This window comes from Bos grunniens, chromosome 14 (assembly GCF_055505025.1).
Source record: "Bos grunniens cultivar Pamir isolate PY7600 chromosome 14, Bosgru_T2T1.0, whole genome shotgun sequence".
NCBI classification, from domain to species: Eukaryota; Metazoa; Chordata; class Mammalia; order Artiodactyla; family Bovidae; genus Bos; species Bos grunniens.
Window position 1 is genome coordinate 67,300,731 of NC_141178.1, and position 22,571 is coordinate 67,323,301.

General features: G+C 41.1%; 2 protein-coding genes across 31 annotated transcripts in view; one reads left to right on the forward strand and one right to left on the reverse strand.

The window, feature by feature from the left end:
- The window catches only part of WASHC5 (WASH complex subunit 5), a 52,921-nt gene extending 40,510 nt beyond the window's left edge, over positions 1 to 12,411 (reverse strand). Inside the window, exons 1-7 of the mRNA XM_086337181.1 lie at positions 12,255 to 12,411; positions 7,605 to 7,914; positions 6,994 to 7,139; positions 6,225 to 6,309; positions 5,524 to 5,624; positions 3,350 to 3,542; positions 482 to 634 (exon numbers count right to left, since the gene is read on the reverse strand). Of these exons, the coding sequence (XP_086193307.1) occupies positions 482 to 634; positions 3,350 to 3,542; positions 5,524 to 5,624; positions 6,225 to 6,309; positions 6,994 to 7,139; positions 7,605 to 7,790 (864 nt within the window). The 5' untranslated portion in view covers positions 7,791 to 7,914; positions 12,255 to 12,411. The remainder of the gene's footprint in view (positions 1 to 481; positions 635 to 3,349; positions 3,543 to 5,523; positions 5,625 to 6,224; positions 6,310 to 6,993; positions 7,140 to 7,604; positions 7,915 to 12,254) is intronic.
- Positions 12,412 to 12,517: 106 nt separating this feature from the next.
- Positions 12,518 to 22,571, forward strand: part of NSMCE2 (NSE2 SUMO ligase component of SMC5/6 complex) — a 236,726-nt gene continuing 226,672 nt past the window's right edge. For 12 of the 30 annotated variants that reach the window (XR_015140963.1, XM_086337189.1, XM_086337194.1 and 9 more), the window contains exons 1-3: positions 12,518 to 12,607; positions 18,236 to 18,338; positions 19,465 to 19,641. Coding sequence is in view for 29 of the 30 variants with exons in the window: in XM_086337189.1 (XP_086193315.1) it covers positions 19,479 to 19,641 (163 nt within the window). In the remaining variant the exon portion in view is untranslated. Of the gene's footprint in view, positions 12,608 to 18,224; positions 18,339 to 18,843; positions 18,906 to 19,464; positions 19,642 to 22,571 lie in introns of all 30 variants that reach the window. The other 18 variants (XM_086337193.1, XM_086337197.1, XM_086337201.1 and 15 more) reach the window with 4 other exon arrangements.

The window sequence follows — 22,571 nt, forward strand, 5'->3', positions numbered from 1 at the left end:
TTTTAAACTTTTAAGAATTAACATTTTTAAGCCAAATATGTTTAAAAAGTTATAAGCTCATCCCTACAGTAACGTCAACCTTAAGGGCCCACATTAGCTTACAGATGAAACTTATAAAAGCGCAATCCCTATTCACAAAGTGACATTAGATAAATTCTGCTGGTTTAGATTTGTAAGACAAATGCTTACGTAACTTAGTTGCACTCTCAGTGGCTAAAGCAAGATCCATTTTAACACATGGTTGTTCTACCTTGAGAGTATTCATTTAAGAAAAAACACACAAATAGGTGCTTCAGGAAATTTTACTGATTCATTCCTTCATGCTATGATTTGTGATATTCTCAGCATACTTAAAGTAATTTTACTTAAGGGAGTTTATGTCTCATTATTTCAACATTAGGTTTATAGGCAAAAGGATAGAAAAAAATCAGTTTTCCAACAAGTTTATTATAGAGAATAAAAGACTAACAGCAATACTTGCCCAATTGTCTGGAAAGTATTTGTCCACTATCTCTCTCATTTTTGCTTGATGGGTATGAAGAATGGAAGGTTCAAAGTAGAGAATCACATACAGCATGGCAGCCTGATTCGCCAGAGCTGTGCTGCGATGTTCTGGCAATGGGTACGCTGAGACCTGCAAGGCAGAGACCAGACCCAGGAGAGACAGATATTAGTGACAGCTGAATTTACATGTGCCAAGTAAATGACCAGTTCTAAGATACATGAACCTCTCAAAAGTCCATCTCTTTGAGGATCCTGGGCACTGGAAGCAATTCTCAGATTATGGTGCCAGTCACTAGGACCTTCTTCCCATCTCTAGCCTCACGACGGTCTCTTGACTGTCCCTGACTTTGCTGCAATTCTAACTCTTTTCCCTTAAAAAAAAAAAAAAAAAAATCCTATATCTCTTACTGTCCAATTTCGTGTCTCTTCCATCACAGAGAAACTCTTATAGAGCTGACCGATTCCACACTCACTGGTGCCATCTTTTACGTTCTGTTTATTCTTCAGCTCATTGGCATTTGACCTCCACCATCACCTCAATGGGGTTAAAGACCCTGATGCTGGGAAAGACTGAAGACGAAAGGAGAAGGGGGCGGCAGAGGATGAAATGGTTAGATGCCATCACTGACTCAATGGACATGAAATGTGAGCGAATGCCGGGAGACAGCAGAGGACAGAGGAACCTGCTGAGCCAGTCCATGGGGTCACAAAGAGTCGGACATGACTTAGTGACTGAACAACACCTATCACTTCAGTGGAATTTCCTCAGGTCACACATAGCCTCACAGTCATCCATTTCAATGACCTCTTTCTAGCACTCTCACTTAAATTTCCTGAGGACTGAAATTCTCTCCTCCTCTGGTTTCCCAGACACCAGTCTCTCTTCTCAGACTGCTTTGCTGGGTGTTCTCCCTGCCTGTGAAATGCTGCTGAGTCCCAGGGCTCCATTGCCTCAAGCATTAGGAATCTTTGGCTCCACATAGTATACATCACCTTGAGGACCAGGAGAATGGGAGGCAGTTATTAAGGATAGATGCAGCAATGTCCCATGGAATCTGGAGGGAGGAATGTGGTCAGGTTTCAGGAAGGGCCTGGAGCTGTGAACCAGAAAGCCTTCATTATTTCTCCCCGGAATGTGATGCTCAACTGTTTCTTCAGACTATTGTCCATATGGCAGACTGACATGGCCCCAAACTCCAAGTTTTGCATGCTGTGGGTAAATCCGCGTCCCAAAATCGTTTTTCAGGCCCAATTCCATATTACCTGGAGACAGAGAATCTGATCTCTCTTGGGTCAAGTGACCTGCCCTGGTCCAATCAGCCAGGCACAGGGGAGGTGCAGGGCAGGGAGAGGGGTGGATTCACAGCACAACTACAGCTCAATCCCTGTGTGAATAAAGGTCACAGGGCAGGGAGAGAATCGAAATACGCTGCCTTGAAACATTGACAAAACGGACCACCCAGGAGGCAGAAGGTTAACAGAAGGGTTAATGACAGACAGTTGAAGAAACAGCATGGGCTTTGAAGTCATACAGGCCGGAATTCAAATTATGGTTCTGCTACCTACTTATGTGACCTTGTGAAAATTATTTAAGCTCTCTAAGCCTTATTTTTCTCCACAGCAACATAAGGATAATGCTCTTTTGCAAGATTATTATGAACAACAAAGAAAATCGTATATGGAAAAAACCTCCTATGATTCTGGCTCATACTGAATTCTCAATGCTATGCTATGCTAAGTCACTTCAGTCGTGTCTGACTCTGTGCGACCCCATAGACGGCAGCCCACCAGGCTCCCCCGTCCCCGGGATTCTCCAGGCATGAACACTGGAGTGGGTTGCCATTTCCTTCTCCAATGCATGAAAGTGAAAAGTGAAAGTGAAGTCACTCAGTCATGTCCGACTCTTAGCGACCCCATGGATTGCAGCCTAACAGGCTCCTCCGTCCATGGGAAGATGGCATCAAATATTATGGAGACCTGGCATCTGCAGGTAGCTCCTGATTTGAGCTGTCTTAAAAAAAAACAAACTAACTAAAAACTCTTTATGTACACTTAACATATTCATACAAAAAACTAGCAGTCTACCTAAGAACTGTATAGAACAGGTGGGCTCTGTAATAGACGGTATCCAGTCATTACAGGTCCAACTCTTTACTCTCTCTAGTAAAAGAGGAAACAAATATATGAAATTGCGTTTTCTTCAGGAAAAAGAAGTCAAATGGTAACTTTCTGTGGTATTCTCTTAGATCCATGAACAACACACACACCTGAGAGGAAAGTGAGACTTTTCAACCCTGCTCATGCCCCTTCCTTTACCGGGGTGGCCCAAACACCCCTGAGTCATCTGCTGCAATCTTGCTGCCTGTTAACATGCTTCGTGGCACTCTGTGCTTCCCCTAAGATAATCCCCATCTTGCTTTACTCTAATTCCTTTGTCTGCCTTCTTTCCTCAGCTACAAGCTCATTATGAGTAGGAACCAGGGCCTGCCTTCATCAGCAGTGGATCCCCATTACTGAACGCATGACAGCCACAGAGGGCACACTAGGCAATCATTTCTGAACTGACACCTAAAACAATGCATCTTCTCTCCAAATATTGTTCAGAACTCATTTCCTTCTTGAAATCCCTATTCCAAGAGATATTAATCTCTTAATCCCAAAATAATATTCCTCTTTTCTATACAATTCCAAAGCACAGCCCAGAGGTTTTAAAAGGTTTCTTGCTGTTTTTACTCTTCTGAGCAAGAAGGAAAGAAATAATTGAGGAGGAAGGTAAAATCTATAAGATTTTTAAACTATACTTTTAAGCTATAAAGATAGGTTTAATAATAGATTAAATCCCTACCTGGTTGTAAATATCATCAGATCTCAGCCGACCAATAACCATGCTGATGAAGGTCTCGTTGATAGGCACCCTCTGGAAGTAACTCTCAGGATAGTTGGGTGGTCTTTTGGCCCCTGGTTGGCTGGAATAACCTGTACTTCGAAGCAGCTTACAAATATCATCCATATTCGAATCAGCAGAAGATCGGGCAGCACTGAGCCATGTTCACAATGGGAAATAAAGGGCCAAACAAACCGCATATATTACAAATAAGAAGTCCAGCAAAGCAGAATTTCAGTATAAATTGACTTTATATAGTTTTAGGTATGAGTGGATCAATTTATATCCTTAAGATTCAAAACTATGTTTTCAAAAAGCCTGTAATATAGCAAACTTTTAAGATGGGTTCTTGTACGTATGTACAGTTTTATGTAAAGGTCCACGACCCCTTTCCCAAGGGGCAGGATTTGTTTTGGAAGACAGCATTTCTCAAATATAAGAAAGTAACATGATACATACATTATAAATAATACTGCAGCAGGGTGGCAGATGGCATCCCATGATCAAGACACATTGATGTTTCTACAGTAAAATCTATGAACATTCACACAAATGAGATAAATAAAGACAGTCCATAGCCTCATATAGGTGCCGATCAGGTTCTGACTCCAAATTTTGGATTAGGTTAGGTCTTGCTGCCAAAGTGGTTACTCTGTGTGCGTGTGTGTATATGCATATATTTCTGTTGGAGCTCTTTGGATTTCAGAATTGTGGATAAAGAATGTGAACCTACACCAACATTTCATATATTTAAAAATAATTTAAAAAAATAAAGTCAATTTCAAGTGGGATATACCAACTGGTTTTTCTTGGCAAGGTATACCTTCTACAGAGATTTAATCAAAACATCTGTGATTTTCCTGGTGGTTTGAAGTAGCAAATCTCCAAACAGACTCAATCTTAGACTTGAAGATGACCTCCTATCTGATGTGAGAATCTCCTTTACTGCAGCTCTGACTTGAAACTGTCTGGTGTCTCTTCAATAATGGATCCTCACATTCTAATCAACTAGCTGTTGTGCCCAAAGGGACAAAGCTGGATTGTCAAAGCTGGGCTTGATGAGCAAACCTCTTTCTTCTTCTTCATGTTACTGTTTTTGTTTTTTCATGTACTTTCAGAAACAGAGGCAAGACCATTTGAAGCTCATTTAAAAAAATAGGGATAGTAAAGAAGCTCATGGTCACACTGATGTGACTGAATTACGCAGCCTCACACCCTGATAGAGCTGAGACGGAACAGGAGAGCTGAGTAGCCTGATTTACTGCTGAGAAGGCAGAGTACGAAGCATGGCTGCTAATACAACACCGCCCAGACAATCCCTCTCTGTTGAGGCTCTGACTCTCTGCCCTGTTTATCCTGTCCTAATTTGTAAGTTTGAAAATGTTCATTCTAGCCCATGCTTCTGTAGCCCAAGTTCCTAAATGATTCCTGCCTCTTGGCTATTTCTTTCCTGAATCTTAACTATTTCTGACATTGACCTGGTGTCCAGATTTTGACTCATTATTTCAACAAACTGAAAAATGTGTTAGGGACTGAAATCACAATTAGTTAAGGTAGGTCCTGTTTTTAAGCCCTTACTTCTTGAAGTCACATCTCACTGAAAAACCCAAATGAACTTTTTGGCCAACCCAATACAGTATTTATGAGTGAGAATTCACTTTCAACCTGGCCCTGAATGATAACTTTTCAAAATGTATCAATCTGAAAATGGCAACAGAAGGCTCATTTGTATCCTTACATCTACCAAGGACTAATGTTTGAAAACTTAAAAAAAAAAAAAAAAATTCATTAGACTTCCCAAATTTTATCTTTAAGGTAACAGAAATTCAGATTCCTCTTTTAAAAAACTGAGGTACCATCACGGACATGATAATCCATATATCTCTAAAATCTATAATAGATAAATTATTCCACACATAATACATAGATTATATGATGTATAGTCTATTATGATGATATAAAACACAGAGTGTTATATTTCCACATCATGTATTATGTTCAGCAGTGATAAGAGTCTTATCTTCTGCATTCTAGATGATATTGCTGTTGTTCATAATAAAAGGAGGATAGGAAATCTACACTGCACTTTACCAAGAGCAGTGCTTTTGGAGGGCATGGTCTTAGCTCAGGGATACCTGTATCGATAGTAAGAGACCAGCATTCTCTCTCTAGTTTCTCCTTCAATCTTTTGGTCGATGACCAGAAGCATAACTCCGTATAAGTACAGCGCTTCACACTGTAAAAGAAAAAGAGAGGAGCCATGTTCACACAAGCTTATGCAGCACAGCTGATGATGGGTAAAAGGAGCCCTTTGCTCTCATTTCTCCTAAAAGCTTTATATTGCAAGGAGAATGCAGGATCCTCCCCTCAAAGGGTCTCATCTTCTGTACAGAATGGGCTTTAAAACATTTATGCAAAGTTTAATTTACAATGACTATCTTTCAGCTGGTCTATTTTTCGTATTTTGCTTGGGATACCAAAATAGAATCCCAAGATTATGAGTACCTCTAGACCATTCATTTATTTTACAAACATTTCCTAAGTGATCACCATGTACTAGGTACCAGGCTAGATGTCTAGGATGCAAAAGATAAAGAAGATAGAACTGTTACACCAAGGAAGTACACATAGTCCACATAATCTTCATTTACTTGTAATTCTGTTCAAAGTCTACTATGTTCTAAGTTCAGACAAAGACCTACCAGTTAGGTGACAGTTATCAGTTTATTTAGCTTCTCTTTAAAGAAGGATACACTGTATGTATTGGTGACTTACAGGGAAAAAAGTAAGTTTGACATTCCTGAATTTTTTATTTTAAATGGTCACTACTACTTACTAGAAGTTGTTTGCCATCTTCATTGAGAAGCACTGTTTCTAAGGTTTGCTGAATATAAACACCTTCATTGAGATCATCTAGATACCTAGAAAAGAAACCCCAGAGCAAGTTATCCATTGAAAATGAAAGGTTAATATCATTGAAGAAGGACAGTAAAGATGTTTAAAAGATTAGGCAATATACCACATATTCTGGCCTTCAAATCATTTGTTTCCATTCATGTGCTTTAAGAATAGGTTTGTGAGTAGAAACTCATGATTAGGGCCACGGGTTATTTATGGCCACTCCAAGTAAAAGGAACACTCCTTAGTCCTGATTTATGAATTACAGAAATCTTGGAAATAATGGCATAAGAACATGGAGTAGTTAGCTTAAGAGCTAATGAATAATGAACACTGAAGGGCTAGAAGGAAGACAATATTGTATGGTCACAGATACGAAGGAAGGTTATGGCTACCAATGCTACAAAAATTAAGTTTTTTTTTTTCTTTCCCACTTCTCATATTCAATAAACTAAATTAGGATCAAGACTGAAAGCCAAAGACTTGGTATAAAGCAAGATGATTATAATACTACACAAGAGGAGGACGTGATAATGAAACTCTACCACACTTAAGATGACTAGTGCCACAGGAAGGAAAAGAAAATTACCTAGGGTATAAGTTAGTAAATTTCTTAGTAACTCAGAAAGATATACATGTTCTAGTATGTCCCTTCTCCCTCTCCACTATTTACTATCAAAATTAGCTATTACTAAATTAGTCAATACCTGTTTAAGTCTACAATATATTTATGCACACTTTGAAATGCTAAATAAAATCTGGTCACAATTTCTATGTTGTTTTCCCGAAATTCTTCATCTAAATCCTGTAGCTCTGGCTTAGATTCCAGTTTGCTTTCACATAATTCTGGACCCTAAGAAGAAAAACACATCAAAGAAAGAGTCAAAAAAACAATACAATTGCCGGTAACAATTTCTAAAGTATCTTTGGAAAATGTGTTATTTATGCCTCTAAAGGGATATAAAAAATTGAAAGCAGAGAATAGAAAGTAGATAACAGAAGCCTAGATATAAAATCCCCTTGAAGGAGATGGTCTTGAACTGAACCCACAATTTGCATGCTTTTAAGTGTGGCAGACTTCAATGTGAAATATAGCATACCAAAGTTACCTTTTAAAAATTTGATTATATTGTGTTACATTAGAGCTTCTGCACAGTACGTTTATATTACTTTTCAAATTAGCTGATATTAAATTTTGTTGCAAAGCTTTTCTTTTTAACTCTTTCTCCATAATTACTTAACATCCCAGTCTCCTGGTTTCCAGAGAAAGCACGCTTTTGTAGAAAAGATTGGTAAGAAAAGCTTCGAGGAAGATTACCTTAAAATAGCTGAAATCAAAAATGATATCTCCATATTTCTGTTGATCAGCTCGGTCTTTTAATCTAAATACAGGAGGAATAAACTCAGAGAGCCTCAAAAGTTCAGCAATGATGGCATTGCCACAGGAAACAATCCTTAGGATTGCCTGGCCACACAGGTTATTCTCAGCCAAAAAGTCTACCATCTTGAGGAAAATCAGCTACTCTGGGCCTGGCCACAGGGAATGTGTGACTGGCTTCAGAGCTGGGGTCTGTAAGTCATCAGATGAAACCAGGTCTGTTGATACATTGGCCACTCCATTAAAGGACCTGCAACAACAACAAAAAAAGTATGAACAATCTCCAGTGCTTTGAAGGAAGGATGTGAAACATATACACAATATTTTTCTTCCAAATTCACTGAAAAAGACTATAATACATAATGACTTCTGATATGGAGGGAGAGCATTTATTTCCCACTCTGCATGTTTTCCTTGTGGAGGGACTTTGCTACATTATTACTCTTGGTCTCTTTCTCAACACTTTATTCATTTCTCTCCATGAGAAAAGACATGATGCGGCTGATCCCAGAGCTTGGGAGAAGGTGTCATAGGGCATGTGTGGATCCAAGGGAAAAGGTAACTATATCCTAAAATTTACTAGAATTAGGTGAGGGAACAATCTTTAAAAATGCTTTTTTTCATACGTCAAGTTTGGGAGGTCCTGCTATTGAGACTAACACATGTCTGAGAATTGTGATAGGGTGATTCTAAAGGAAGGACAACTATTTCACACTAAGCAGTGGAGAGGTTCTGATTAGCAATGTATCTTGAAATGATATCATCAAGAAAAACTTATCAAAGTTAAGTTTTATGCCCAACAAAATTGAGAGTGAAACTGCAGTAACTTTGTACTCAATGGACAAACCAAGAATGAGTGCAAAGTAGACCAAGTGCTGTGGAAGGAAAGAATCTAAATTCTTATTGATGTTACTGATTCCTTGATTCAACTGTGGCATTACCTCACCTTGTAATCCTTGTTAAATGGACCACTTTTATGGTTTATCTACTGTTAACTGGGTTTTGCATTATTTGTAGATGAAAGCATTCTTAATAATATAGATTCACTTGTTCAACAAATATTTATCCGGTGCCTTCTATGTGCGAAACACTGTTTTAGGACCTGTGACTATTGTAGTGAACATAACTGAGTTCCTGCTCTCATGAAGCCTACATACTACTGGGAGTGGGAAAGAGATAAATAAGTAAATCATGTATCAGGCTGTGACAACGTGTAAAGAAAAGCATGGTAAAGGGATGGAGTGTGTGTGATGTTACACAGTTTGTAAAAGTGTCTTTGATAAGACGGTATTTGAGCAGAGATCAGAAGCAAGTGAGGGAGCAAGCTGTAAGGGTATCTGAGGTCTCTAAGATGGTCCTCCCTGTTCATGCTCTGTGTAGGCCTCTTTCCCTGAGTGTGATTTTCCTGATTTCCTTCTAAAGAAAAGAATATGGAGGATGTGAAAACGCCATTTCTGAGATCAGACTGCAAAAAAGACTGTGACTTCTGGCTTGAGAACCCTTTCCAGCTTATGTGTCCTGGGAAAAGCAAGTTGTCAGGGTGTAAGAGAGCCCTGTGGAGGGAGCCCATAGGATGATGGAGAAGTCTGTCACTCACCACTTGAGTAGGCTGGGAAATGGATCCCCCCAACCCCCACCCTCCGCCCCGGATCTGTTTGTGTTCACAGTTTGACTGCAATGTCCCAAGAGCCCCTGAGCCAAAGGCACCAGCTAAGTCACACAGCTGACTCCTGACCACAAACATTAATTAGACAATAAATGCTTACTTTTTTTTTTTTTTCTTTACCTCTGTAATGGTTTATATGGGAAAAGAATAGAAAAAAGAGTGGATATATGTATTTGTATAACAGATTCACTTTGCTGTACACCTGAAACTAATACAACATTGTAAATCAATTATACACCAATACAAATTTAAAAAAAAAGAAAAAAAATGTTTATACTGTTTTAAAGCCACTAGGTTTGAAGGTAATTTTAGATGATGATCTAGGAGAAGGGCATTCCAGGAAGGAGTTACAAGGAAGTTCAAGTAAGGCCCCGGGGTAGGAATGTGCAAGGAAGAACACGTAGTTGATGTGGCTGGTGGGGAGTGAGCTGGGGGAGGTGGAGCTGGGGCCCATAGCAGGGATTACAGAGGAGCCACTACAGTTATCCAGAACTCTCTCGTGCAAGGGTTGTCTATAATATACTTTAAGGCATAAATTATTAACAAGTCCCTTCAGTTTTCTCTGTGAAGCTTGCTTGTTGAGTCACACTGATCCCTAGTAGGCTGAATTTCAGATAATTTCATTCCACTTCTCCTACTGAAATGGTCTGGCTTGGAAAATGAGACAAGGAGAAAATAAAGGAAAATGGGAACAAAAGTCACTTGAAGTCCTCTGAAGAACACCAAACTAACCCAGGTTTCAGCAGGATGAAATTCTAGACTCAATTCAGAAGTGGGGAGCCTAGGATGAACAGGTCTAACTGCTACCATTTGGATACCAAGACAGGACAGTGTGGCCAAGAGAAAACAGCTTAAAGCAAAGCAACATGACCTGCCTTCTTTCCCAAGAAACAGACACACTGGGCACATGCATGCATGTGGTCAAGGAGGCTTAGGCCTGGGATAATGACATAAGTCAAAACTCTGGTGTGCCTGTGTCTTATTTAAATCCTTTTTACCCAATGAGTTACACTGTAGGCAACTTCAAGGCAACTTCAAATTTGACTAAAGTTTTTGTGGGCCTCCCTGGTGGCTCAGTGGTAAGGAACCCATCTGCCAAGATAGGAGGCATGGGTTCAATCCCTGAGTTGGAAAGATCCGCTGGAGAAGGAAATGGCAACCTGCTTCAGTATTCTTGCCTGGAAAATTCCATGGACAGAGGAACCTGGTGGGCTACAGTCCATGGGGCCTCAAAGAGTCAGATTTGACTTTGTGACTCAACGACAACAGTCTTTGGTAAATAGCCCCATTGTTGGCTGAAAAACTGGTCCTAAAGAATAGAATTTAAGAAGCATCATTAAATACGCCTAATCATGTTGCAGTGATCTCAGAGGTAGGTGGCTTTACAGATGTTAAGACTTAGTTGAGACTTAAAAAAAAAAAATCACTCTAGAATGAGGTATGAATAAGCATGGTAGAAGAAATTATAATATATTAAATCTTCCTTTTAGAGGTTCTCCTGGTGCTAGGAATGAAGACAATTCATAATGACCACTCATCTCAGTGTAGGTTGTCTTATTATTTGCCATGAAATGAAACCAGAAATTCCACTCAATTTCCTGTTTCTTTTTACAAGGCACCCAGAAAAGTGACTGTAACTTAATTTTAAAGAACTGATATGGAACTGTGATTTTTAGTTTGGAAAGTAATTCTAGACAAAAGACAACACGCTTTCAAGAATGAAGCATGGCAGCATTATACCAACTGCCCAAGGAGTCCAGAACTGAATTATGAAAATTAAAGTTCCCTGGGAAGAATCATTCTTTATCCTACACAGAGGACTAAAGAAGACTGATCTAGTTTAATCCTTTCATAAAAACCTCAGTTACATAAAGAACGGAGCACTAGTCCCCACCCATCCATTACCAGGAATAAACTGTAGCGGTTGTTGATCGAGATAAAAACCACGGGCGCATCTCTTACAGGAAAGTTCTAAAATGAGCCTAATCACTTTAGTTTGATTCATGGATCCTGAAACAGAATAAAAAAAATCGGAAGGTGTTCCTTGTAGCGGACAAAGGCAGTGAAGAATCTCCCTCCTTCCGGCAACCATCAAGGTTGGAGGAAGTTCCACGCACTTGCAATCTGTCCGGAGACCCAGTTCCCTTCCAGGCTCTGTGTTTTCTGTTTTTCTAACTGTACCCACTCCGGTATTCTTGGGCTTCCCTTTGTGGGTCAGTTGGTAAAGAATCCGCCTGCAATGCGAGAGACCTGGGCTCGATCCCTGGGTTGAGAAGACCCCCCGGAGAAAGGAAAGGCTACCCACTCCAGTATTCTGGCCTGGAGAATTCCATGGACTGTATAGTCCATGGGGTCGCAAAGAGTCGGACACGAATGAGCGACTTTCACTTCACTACTTTACTACCACAGACAAATCAGGACCCTCAGAATTTTTTTTTTTTTTTTAATGCAAAGGACTTTGGCGTGTCACAGGTGAGGCAATCAAGGTGCAGAGAGCAGCAATGACTTGTCCAAACTCAGCCCATGGCAAAACGAGAATTCAAACTGAAGTCCGTCAGACTGTAAAAGCTTCCACCAACCACTCAGGTTTCTCGAAAGTAAATGGAGGAATCACGACGTCCACAAAGCCTTACTCCCGGAAACCTGGAAGGATCAGATGCGGACCAAGGAGCTGAACATCATCGCTTCTAAAGCGCCAAAGCAGGGTGTAAAACTGTTTCCACCTGAGTGGAGATGCGGAGTCTGAACTGCAGCCGCGGTTTCAGGAAAACCCCCAGTCCTCTAACGCCAGGCTCCCCCATCCAGACCCCACCCCACGCCGCAAAATCTCCCCAGCCCCGCGCCTGGGCCAGCGCGGCCCAGCCCCGGGCGGGGGAGGGGACGGGGGACGTGAAGGAGGCGGCGCGCACACTGCCCCGACTCACCTGTCACCCGGGCCGCGCCAGGGCGCACGCGCAGGGCCCGCGGTCGTGCGCGGAGTCTGCACGCCGGCCCCCACCCTCCGTCTCCGTAAGGGTCCTTCCACTTTTACCCCCAGCCCTTCCCTTATCCTGAGCCGGCCAGACCCCGGCTTCCGCCACTGGTCCCTCGGCTGTCACATGACAGAGGGGCGGGGAGCGGCGGCGGGGCGTCATGTGACCGCTCGCCGGCGACTACTGATGACGTCCGAGCCCGCGCTCGCCGTTTCAGCGACAGAGGAAGGGAGTGAAGGAAGGAGTTGGGGTCCGGGCGCGGGGAATCCGGGCGCAGCCAGACAAGAGCTACATCCGGCAGCCAGGTAAGGCAGGAGCGAGGGATAGCGATGGGAGGGTGACGAGGGGTGTCGCCTCCTTCTCGGGCGCTCGGCGGGTGCCCGGAGCTGCGATCTGTGGACCTGGGTTATGGTCGTGGTTCTTTTCACGGTCACAGCGGGGAGGCTGGGGCCGTTGACCTCACTCTCCAAGACGCCATCTCTCCATCCTTTGGCTCTAAATATGTGGATCATGAATTATGTTTTATTGAAATATTGTTCACTTACAGTGTGTTAGTTTCAGGTGTACAGCAAAGTGATTCGGACATATATGTGTATATGTATATATTTCAGGTTCTTTTCCATTATAGATTATTAAGATATTGAATATAGTTCCCAGTGCTTTACAGTAGGACTCTATTGTTTATCTGTTTATATACAGTAGTGTGAGGTCCCGAATTCTTGATCTAAATAAATCTGGTTTGAGCTGGCTTTCAAAGCAGGGCCTTGGGCACATATTTGAAATAAACTCTCAGGGCGTCAGTTTCCTTTTCTCTTCTCTCCTGTAAATGGTTGTGAGGATTAACTATAATGAGAGCAAAGCTTAGGGATGCCAGTTCGTGGCATGCTATAGGGGACATAGAAATGGTTTCTGTTATTGATGTAACTCTTCCAAATTTTTATTGGTTGCCTATTTTGTGTGAGGGGCTGTTTTATGTAGTGTGGAATATGTCAGAATTCTAGTTTAAGTTGCTGACAAGGTGAAAGAGTGGCAGACATGTGAGCAAGTGGACCTGGGTTCGATCCCTGGGTTGGGAAGATCCCTTGGAGAAGGAAATGGCAACCCACTGCAGTACTATTGCCTGGAAAATCCCGTGGACAGAGGAGCCTGGTAGGCTATAGTGCATGGGGTTGCAAAGAGTCGGACAGGACTGAGTGACTTCACTTTCACTTTCACTTTAAAGTAGAATATGTGTGTGTGGTTGGGGGAGGGGGATAGTAGTAGCATGAAGAAGAAAACAAGCAATTGTTTGTATGGATAAGAGAACGCTTCATAAAGATGTAACCTTGCATACTGAAAAAGAAGGTACAGCTCTGGTGGCTGAATTTGTATAGGGCCCTATGGATTTAAAGGTGGTCAGCACAGTATCTAGGTTATTTGTGTGCTTACCACTTGCTGTACCCAAAGATGAGAGGGGTATTTTTATTTTTACATTAGCTGATTATTGGCCACCCCATCTACAGAGAATCTTAAAGACCTGCTGTGGTCTGAATGTTTATATCCTCTCCTACCCAACTCCCAGATCATATGTTGAATTCCCAAAGCCAAGAAATGGCAATTAGGCGCTAGAGCCTTTGGGAAGTGCTTAGATCGTGAGGATGGAGCCCTCCAAGTAGGCTTGATACCTTTATAAAAGAGGCTCTGGAGAGGTCTCTTACCCCTTCTACCATGTAAAGACACAGAACTAGAAGGCCTTGGCCATGAACCACAGGAAGAGGGCCTTCAGCAGAATGCGACTGTACTGGTGCCTTGACCTTGGACTTCATAACCTCCAGAACTGTAGAAATGTTTCTGTTGTTTATATGTTACTGTGTCTGTGGTATTTTGTTGCAGCAGCACCAACTGATGAAGACAAGGCCTGTAGGGAAAGCAACAGAATATGCTAGGGGAAAAACTCAAGAAGTGGGTAATCGTGTTTTAAGCTTTCTTTGAGACCATAGGTATAGAGAACAAAATAATTACTGTTCCCCCAGGAAGGCTTCAAGAAGTGGTCAGTTTGAACCAAGGTTTCTCAACTACTGCACTGACATTTGGGACCAAATAATTCTTTGTTGTGGCAGGCTGCCCTGTGACTTACGTACTTAGCTGTACTTACATGCTAAGTCACTTGAGTCGTGTCCAACTCTGTGACCCTATGAACTATTGCCTGCCAGGCTCCTCTGTCAGAGATAGGGAAAAGCCATTTCTCTTGCTTTTGGATCTGAATCGTTCCTCTTGGTATTTCCGAATTACAGAAAGATGTTTCCCTCACCTGTCTGCAAGTGTAAAGTTTCATTGGAGTAATGTGAATTTTGCATTCATATAAAAAGGATGGCTTTCCGTTTGTCCAGGATTATATTAATCCTTATATGAAGGTGAAGAAGTAAAAGTGAAAGTCGCTCAGTCGTGTCCAACTCTTTGCGACCCCATGGACTATACAGCCCATGGAATTCTCTAGGCCAGAATATTGGAGTGGGTAGCTTTTCCCTTCTTCAGGGGATCTTCCCAACCCAGCAATCAAACCTGGGGCTCCTGGATTACAGGCGGATTCTTTACCAGCTGAACCACGGGGAAGCCCAAGAATACTGGAGTGGGTAGCCTATCCCTTCTCCAGCGGATCTTCCAGGCCCAGGAATCGAACTGGGCCCTCCTGCATTGCGGATTCTTCACCAGCTGAGCTATCAGGAAAGCCCTTAATCCTTATATACATTGTGTCTTACTTCAGGCTCCTGTTAAAAATTATCATAAACTGGTAGTTTAAGCAACAGAAATTTATTTCTCACAGTTTTGAAGACTAAAAGTTGTTGGTGTGGTTGAGTACTGGTGGGCTCTCCTCCTTGTTTGCAGGTGGCCACCTTCCTGTATCTTTACATGAAGGACAGAGAGAGTGAGCCCTGTGTCTCTTCCTCTTCTAACGATGCCAATCCCATCATGAGGGCTCCCCCCTCATTTAAACCTAATCATCTCCCACAGGCTCTATCTCCATATGTCATCACATTGGAAATTAGGGTAAACATGAATTTTGGAGGGCACAATTATCTCAGTGTTCACCATACCTGAATTATTTGGGGTGCTTCATAAAAATATCATTTCCTCAGAATGTCCACTAGAGACTGATTCAGTAGGTCTGAGATAGTATCCATTAATCTGTATTTTTAGAAAGTATTTCAACTGATTCTTAAGATCAGACAAGTTTGAGAAAACTATAAAATTTAATTTATCCTTACAATAATGGCTTATCTCCTTTTTAAATGGGGTTGGGGGGGAGGGTGAGAACCGAAGATAGAGAAGTTAAGCTGTTCAACCAGAGTGATGCAGTTTTGAGTGATGTGGACAGGTGGAATTTCCAGGCATTGGTGACCAGGGTCCATTTCACTTATGCACTATTCTGTATTGCTGCTCACAGTGATGATTAAGTCAGTGGTGATATTTATTCTCATTTTAAAAGATGGTTTACCAGGCATTATTCTGAGTGTTGTGTTAAACAAGTGAACTCATTTGGTCCTCCCAGTAACCCTTGATACTGGCGCTGGATCATCCTCATGTTACAGAAAGGGAAGGGAGGGCATTGACAGGTTAAATAATTTGTCGCAAGTTACTCAGCAACTTTAATGGCAAAATCAGGCTTAGAACTCACATAGTCTGGCTCCAGAGGCTACTTGTTGACCCCCCACTGGAGTTTTTAGAAGTTAACTCCTACTAGTATTGCCCCCACGTTTTACTCTATAACATAACTGATGTTTGTTTTAATATAAATGTGTTTCATGTTTTCTTTAAGTAAAATTAATATTCTAGGAACATATGTCCTGTTCATACTGTGACTAGCCTAACCCCTAGTGTGTATGTATGTGTGTGATAGTGTGTGTGTATATATATATAATACTTTGATAATGGTATTTCTAGAACAGTGCTGTCGAGTGCAGTAGCCACTAGACACATGTGGTTATTTAATATATTTTTTTTGCATTGTTTCTACATAGCAGAGCATTGACAAAAATAATAAGGTTACTTAGTTGATAAGTTTGGTTTTATAAAAGATATTTGTTGAACAGAGATCCTCTGAATAGAGGCAGAAATAGGTAAAAATATTAGTGGTGAAATATTTGCATATATCTATTGGAAAAATGAGAATAGAATAGAAAACATTTTCCATTTAGAAGTATTACTTCTGAGCTTCACAGTAGGTTACTTGTAGTATTTTACAGTTTAAAAAAAAATGGTCTTCAGAAAAGACTCATTTGAAGGTGTCAACAGCTTCACATTCATAAGCATGACATGCAGTTTTGAAGAGAATTTCAGGAAATCCTATGAAAAAATAATAAGAGCACACTGAGATAATACATCTTCAGAAACACCCATGTCATAGTATTAAAGACAGATGGCTAATAAACTGATTAAAGAATATGACTGTGTACCAAGAATAATGATTTTATTTTTTTTTAAGTTTTGGTATTGATATAAAAAGACTTCTAAATCTGTTTAGAAGAAAGGCACTGCCAAATAATTCTCAAACTACTGCACAATTGCACTCATCTCACACGCTAGTATAGTAATGCTCAAAATTCTCCAAGCCAGGCTTCAGCAATAGGTGAACCGTGAACTTCTAGATGTTCAAGCCGCGTTAGAAAAGGCAGAGGAACTGGAGATCAAATTGCCAACATCCGCTGGATCATCGAAAAAGCAAGAGAGTTCCAGAAAAACATGTATTTCTGCTTTATTGACTATGCCAAAGCCTTTGACTGTGGATCACAATAAACTGTGGAAAATTCTGAAAGAGATGGGAATACCAGACCACCTGACCTGCCTCTTGAGAAACCTATATGCAGGTCAGGAAGCAACAGTTAGAACTGAACATGGAACAACAGACTGGTTCCAAATAAGAAAAGGAGTACATCAAGGCTGTATATTGTCACCCTGCTTATTTAACTTCTATGCAGAGTACATCAAGAGAAACGCTGGGCTGGAAGAAGCACAAGCTGGAATCAAGATTGCCGGGAGAAATATCAATAACCTCAGATATGCAGATGATACCACCCTTATGGCAGAAAGTGAAGAGGAACTAAAAAGCCTCTTGATCAAAGTGAAAGAGGAAAGTGAAAAAGTTGGCTTAAAGCTCAACATTCAGAAAATGAAGATCATGGCATCTGGTCCCATCACTTCATGGGAAATAGATGGGGAAACAGTGGAAACAGTGTCAGACTTTAATTTTGGGGGCTCCAAAATCACTGCAGATGGTGATTGCAGCCATGAAATTAAAAGACACTTACTCCTTGGAAGGAAAGTTATGACCAACCTAGATAGCATATTGAAAAGCAGAGACATTACTTTGCCAACAAAGGTCCGTCTAGTCAAGGCTATGGTTTTTCCAGTGGTCATGTATGGATGTGAGAGTTGGACTGTGAAGAAAGCTGTGCTCCAAAGAATTGATGCTTTTGAACTGTGGTGTTGGAGAAGACTCTTGAGAGTCCCTTGGACTGCAAGGAGATCCAACCAGTCCATTCTAAAGGAGATCAGTCCTGGGTGTTCATTGGAAGGACTGATGCTGAAACTGAAACTCCAGTACTTTGGCCACCTCATGTGAAGAGTTGACTCATTGGAAAAGACTCTGATGCTGGGAGGGATTGGGGACAGGAGGAGAAGGGGACGACTGGATGAGATGGCTGGATGGCATCACTGACTCAATGGACATGATTTTGAGTGAACTCCGGGAGTTGGTGATGGACAGGGAGGCCTGGTGTGCTGCAATTCATGGGGTCGCAAAGAGTCAGACAGAACTGAGTAACTGAACTGAACTGAACTCTGTTTCAATGCGGATATGTTACTAATTTTTTTAAAGTGTAGTTGACTTATAGTATGGCTATTTAAATTTAAATTGGTTATAATGAAATAAAATTTAAAACTCAGTTCTTTTGCAGGCTGCTGCTGCTGCTGCTGCTAAGTCGCTTCAGTTGTGTCCGATTCTGTGCCACCCCATAGACGGCAGCCCACCAGGCACCCCCCGTCCCTGGGATTCTCCAGGTAAGAACACTGGAGTGGGTTGCCATTTCCTTCTCCAATGCATGAAAGTGAAAAGTGAAAGGGAAGTCACTCAGTCGTGTCCGACTCTTCGCAACCCCATGGACTGCAGCCTACCAGGCTCCTCCGTCCATGGGATTTTCCAGGCAAGAGTACTGGAGTTGGGTATTGATGCTATTGTGACCATCAGTAATCACTGCTAAATAATAATCACACTCGCACGGTGGCTTCCATATTGGACAATGCAGACTATAGGAAGAACATTTTTGTCATGGAAGAAAGAAGTTTTTTTAGATAGTGCTGTTCTGGACAATTTAGACTTACACTAGAATCAAGATTGACCCCCCAGATAACTGAATACTTGAACCATATCATTTGGTCCTTGCAGGGTTGTGCTTTTTGAACAACAGTTGGTGTTATAATAATAGATGTACCCCCAAATCTAAATGACTGCAAAACTGAAGTTCATTTCAATTTCTTTCATGCATGGAACCTGACTGGTGGGCAGTTTTCCTCCAAGCAGTGATGTGGGAACCTAGGCTCCTTCCTTTTGGTGATTCTCCATCTTCAGTATGTGACTTCTAAGATCATTGCTTGTCTGTTTCAAGCTGTAAAATTGGATGGTGTAGAGAGAGAGTTCGGTTTTTATGCCAGGGCCTGGAGGTGGCTTCTAATTCACTGCCTTGAAATCATTATTTATACATCAGATAAGTTAAAAATTGCAGGTTTTTAAAATTCTCCCTTATTAAACTGTTTTATTGCCACTATTTTCTTTTTTTGGAAAAATGCATCATATGAGCAGTCTACTCTTTCTGACCCATTTTTGTTTTAGGTTTTCAGGAACTGAGCTCTTGTTGAATTCTTTAGAGAATCAGGGAATCTTTTGGAAGAGAGTATTATCCCTCCTTTAAAAAAGGAAAACACTTACCTTCCCTGTATATTACCGGGCATATGTGTTTGGTGGCCCAGATAATGGCACAATGCTTTGATATCCTTTCAAGGGATATAGAATAGGTAGCATTTGTAGAGATACTGAATACAGTCATATGGATATTTCTAGTGGTTCTATTTTTCTATGCAGTTATTATTCTTATTCATAAATCTCATTTCACTGTATTTGAAAACTTAGGTAATAATTTCAAGATGCCGGGGCGTTCCACTTCAAGTTCAAGTTCAGGTTCAACTGGTTTTATATCCTTCAGTGGTGTAGAATCTGCACTCTCCTCCTTGAAAAACTTCCAATCCTGTATCAGCTCCGGAATGGACACAGCTTCTAGTGTGGCTTTGGATCTCGTGGAAACTCAGAGTAAGTAATAATGAAAACGTCTTTCTTTAGTGTCTGTTTTGAGGTGACCCTGTGCGGTGGCATTGCTCTAGGGATGTGAGATACCACTCACCTTTTGGGTGAGCTTGGGGCGCTCATTTAACCCTTTGGGCATCTGTTCTCTCATCTTGTTGTATGTATACCGCATACTAATGTACAGAGGGTGAGATGAGATTGATTCATTTGTATGTGTTCAGACCCTTATGTTCAAACCACTAGAAACTGCACTAGAAATTTATGTGCTGAAACATGAAGGTTTCTGATCTCAAGGAGCATACAATCAAAAGTATGTGATATTTGTGAACTGTATGGTATATAGCATTGTGATAGTTATTTTTCAGTAATTTAACTATATTTTGTTCTTGATTAATTACTCAGTAGACAGCCTAAGCTGATGCTAGGGGTACTGGTAAAGGAAGGCCTCTACAATAAAATGAGAAAAGTTCAGTTTTCCTGAACTTGATCACAATTTTTTGATCAGAAGATCTAGGAAGATGTTATTTTCTTTGTTTAGTTTAGATTTATTTTTATTTTATATCTATCACATATAGAAGCACGGGAGCAACATGTTTCTTCTTTTGTTTTACTATCGCTGTTTTTTAGCAATTTGATTGTGATATGCCTTGATGTGATTTTCTTTGTTTATTCTTTCTGGTGTTCTTTGAGCTTTATGGATTTGTAGACTTATGGTTTTGATCAAATTTGGAAAAAAGTTTCTGCTACTATTTCTCTCCCTTCTCCTTCTGGGGCTCCAATCACATGTATGTAAGACTGCTTGGTAATGTTCCATAAGTCACTGAGGCTTGGGTGATTTTTTTCAAGTCTTTTTTTTCTCCTTGGCTTCAGTATGAATAGTTTCTTTTGCAGTGTCTTCAAGTTCGTTAGTCCTGTCTTTTCAAGGGTCTAATATGCTAAGTCTATCCAGGGGACTTTTAATTTCAGAGACTTTTTTGAGCTTTAGAAAACATAAAAAAGAATTAAATGGAATCTTATTTTTCTCTTCATTATGCTCATGTTTTCTTTTGTATTCTTGAGCACATGAAGTGTATTTTTAATATCCTTGTCTGTTTTAATATCCTTGTCTGCTGATTCTGTTAGCTCTGTCCATTGCTGCTTGAGTACATTATGTTGTGGAGTTTCTGAATTTTGTCATCTTCCTTTGAAGAGTATTGACCTTTGTTTTGGTTGGCAGCTAAGTAATTTGCGGATTAGGTTGATCCATTCCAGGGTTGTTATTAAACTTCATTAGGACAGGTCTAGTGTAGTTTTCTCTTCTTGGGTGGCTCAGTGGTAAAGAATCTGCCTACAATGCAGGAGACACAGGTTTAGTCCTTAGGTGGGGAAGATCCTCTGGAGAAGGAAATGGCAAACTGCTCCTGTATTCTTGCCAGGGAAATCCATGGACAGAGGAGCCTGGCAGGCTAGAGTTCATGGCTTCTCAAAGAGTTGGACTTGACGTAGCGACTGAGCACGCGCACAGTGTGGCTTCACTTAGGGCTGACTTAGCTCTTAGGAGGAGGCTCTGTATAGATTCCTGAAGGGCTTTCTCTGCATACCTCCCTCACTGTGCTCTGTCTTGCAAAACCCCTAATGCTCAGCAACTTGAACTCCAGTCTCTGTCTCTTTGGTCCTTCCAGACTGCTGTGCTCCACTTAGATTCTTCCTCCTCTCTGCAGGAAGGAGAGCAATTAGAGGACTTACCTCACCTGATTTCACAGGAATCCCAATTCTGCTCTGCCTGTTGTCTCAATGTCTGAAAGCAGTTGTTTCCTATATTTTGCCCAGCCTTACGGTTACTCATGGTAGGAAGGTGAGTTCCATACTAGATATTCATTCACAGAAGGCAGCAGAAGTCACCCATCTTTAGTGGGTATTCTCTAAAGGTCTTACCCCTGTCCAGCCTGATTTGTAGTCTCTTTTTGACACTGATGGAGATTTGGCTTTGGTAGGTAGTCCTGGGGAAACTCATAATAAAATCTTAAACCATGAGAGAAGAGCTGTTACATAACCTCCTGGAGGGTTGTATCAGTTTTTTTTTCAGGATTTGGTTTGAAGATTTCTGAGTGTTTTTAATACAAACTTCATTTTTGTTTTGTTTTTTTTTTTAATAAGATGTATATTTTGATACAAAATGCAACTTCTTCTGTGTTATTTAAGAGGAAACATAAGCACTTTTTGAAAGATTCATGCTCTAAAGCAGAGATTGGCAGAGTTTTTCCATCAGGGGTCAGATAACAAATATCTTAAACTCTGTGGGCCATGTGGTCTCTGCTGCAGCTACTCCGTTGCAGGTCTGACAGTTATTATGAAAATAGTTTTGATCCTGTGGACCTTGTGGAAGGGTCTCGGGGACCACACCCTGAGAACAGCTGGTTATGAACCTGAACTGGAGTGCCTATGAGCAGGATTTAGGTGACGGGAGAAGCTCTATACAGAGAGGAGGCCTAGAATGACCCCCACTGGAGTAATTGAGCAAACGCTTGTTGGAGAGCAGTCTTCGTGTGGCACCAGACTGAGGTGCCGTCTCCAAGGACCCAGAGAGTAGAAAAACACCCGTCATTTAAGTAAATTTGATGCTAACTCAGTCTGATGGCAACCCACTCCAGTGTTCTTGCCTGGAGAATCCCAGGGACGGGGGAGCCTGGTGGGCTGCCGTCTATGGGGTCACACAGAGTCGGACAAGACTGAAGTGACTTAGCAGTTAGCAGCAGTCTGCAACAGTAGATGAAAGACTTTAAGAGACAGAGCCAAAATTGCCCCTTAAATGGAGGACTTAAAATCAGTCTGATATGGGCTTTAGTCCCAGTTACAGCCTTCGTTCTGTAACTTGCTCAAAGATAGGTAATTTTCTTTGGATTTTGAACTTATAATTTTTTATCTGCGAAATATCTGATTCTTGCTGAATATGTGAG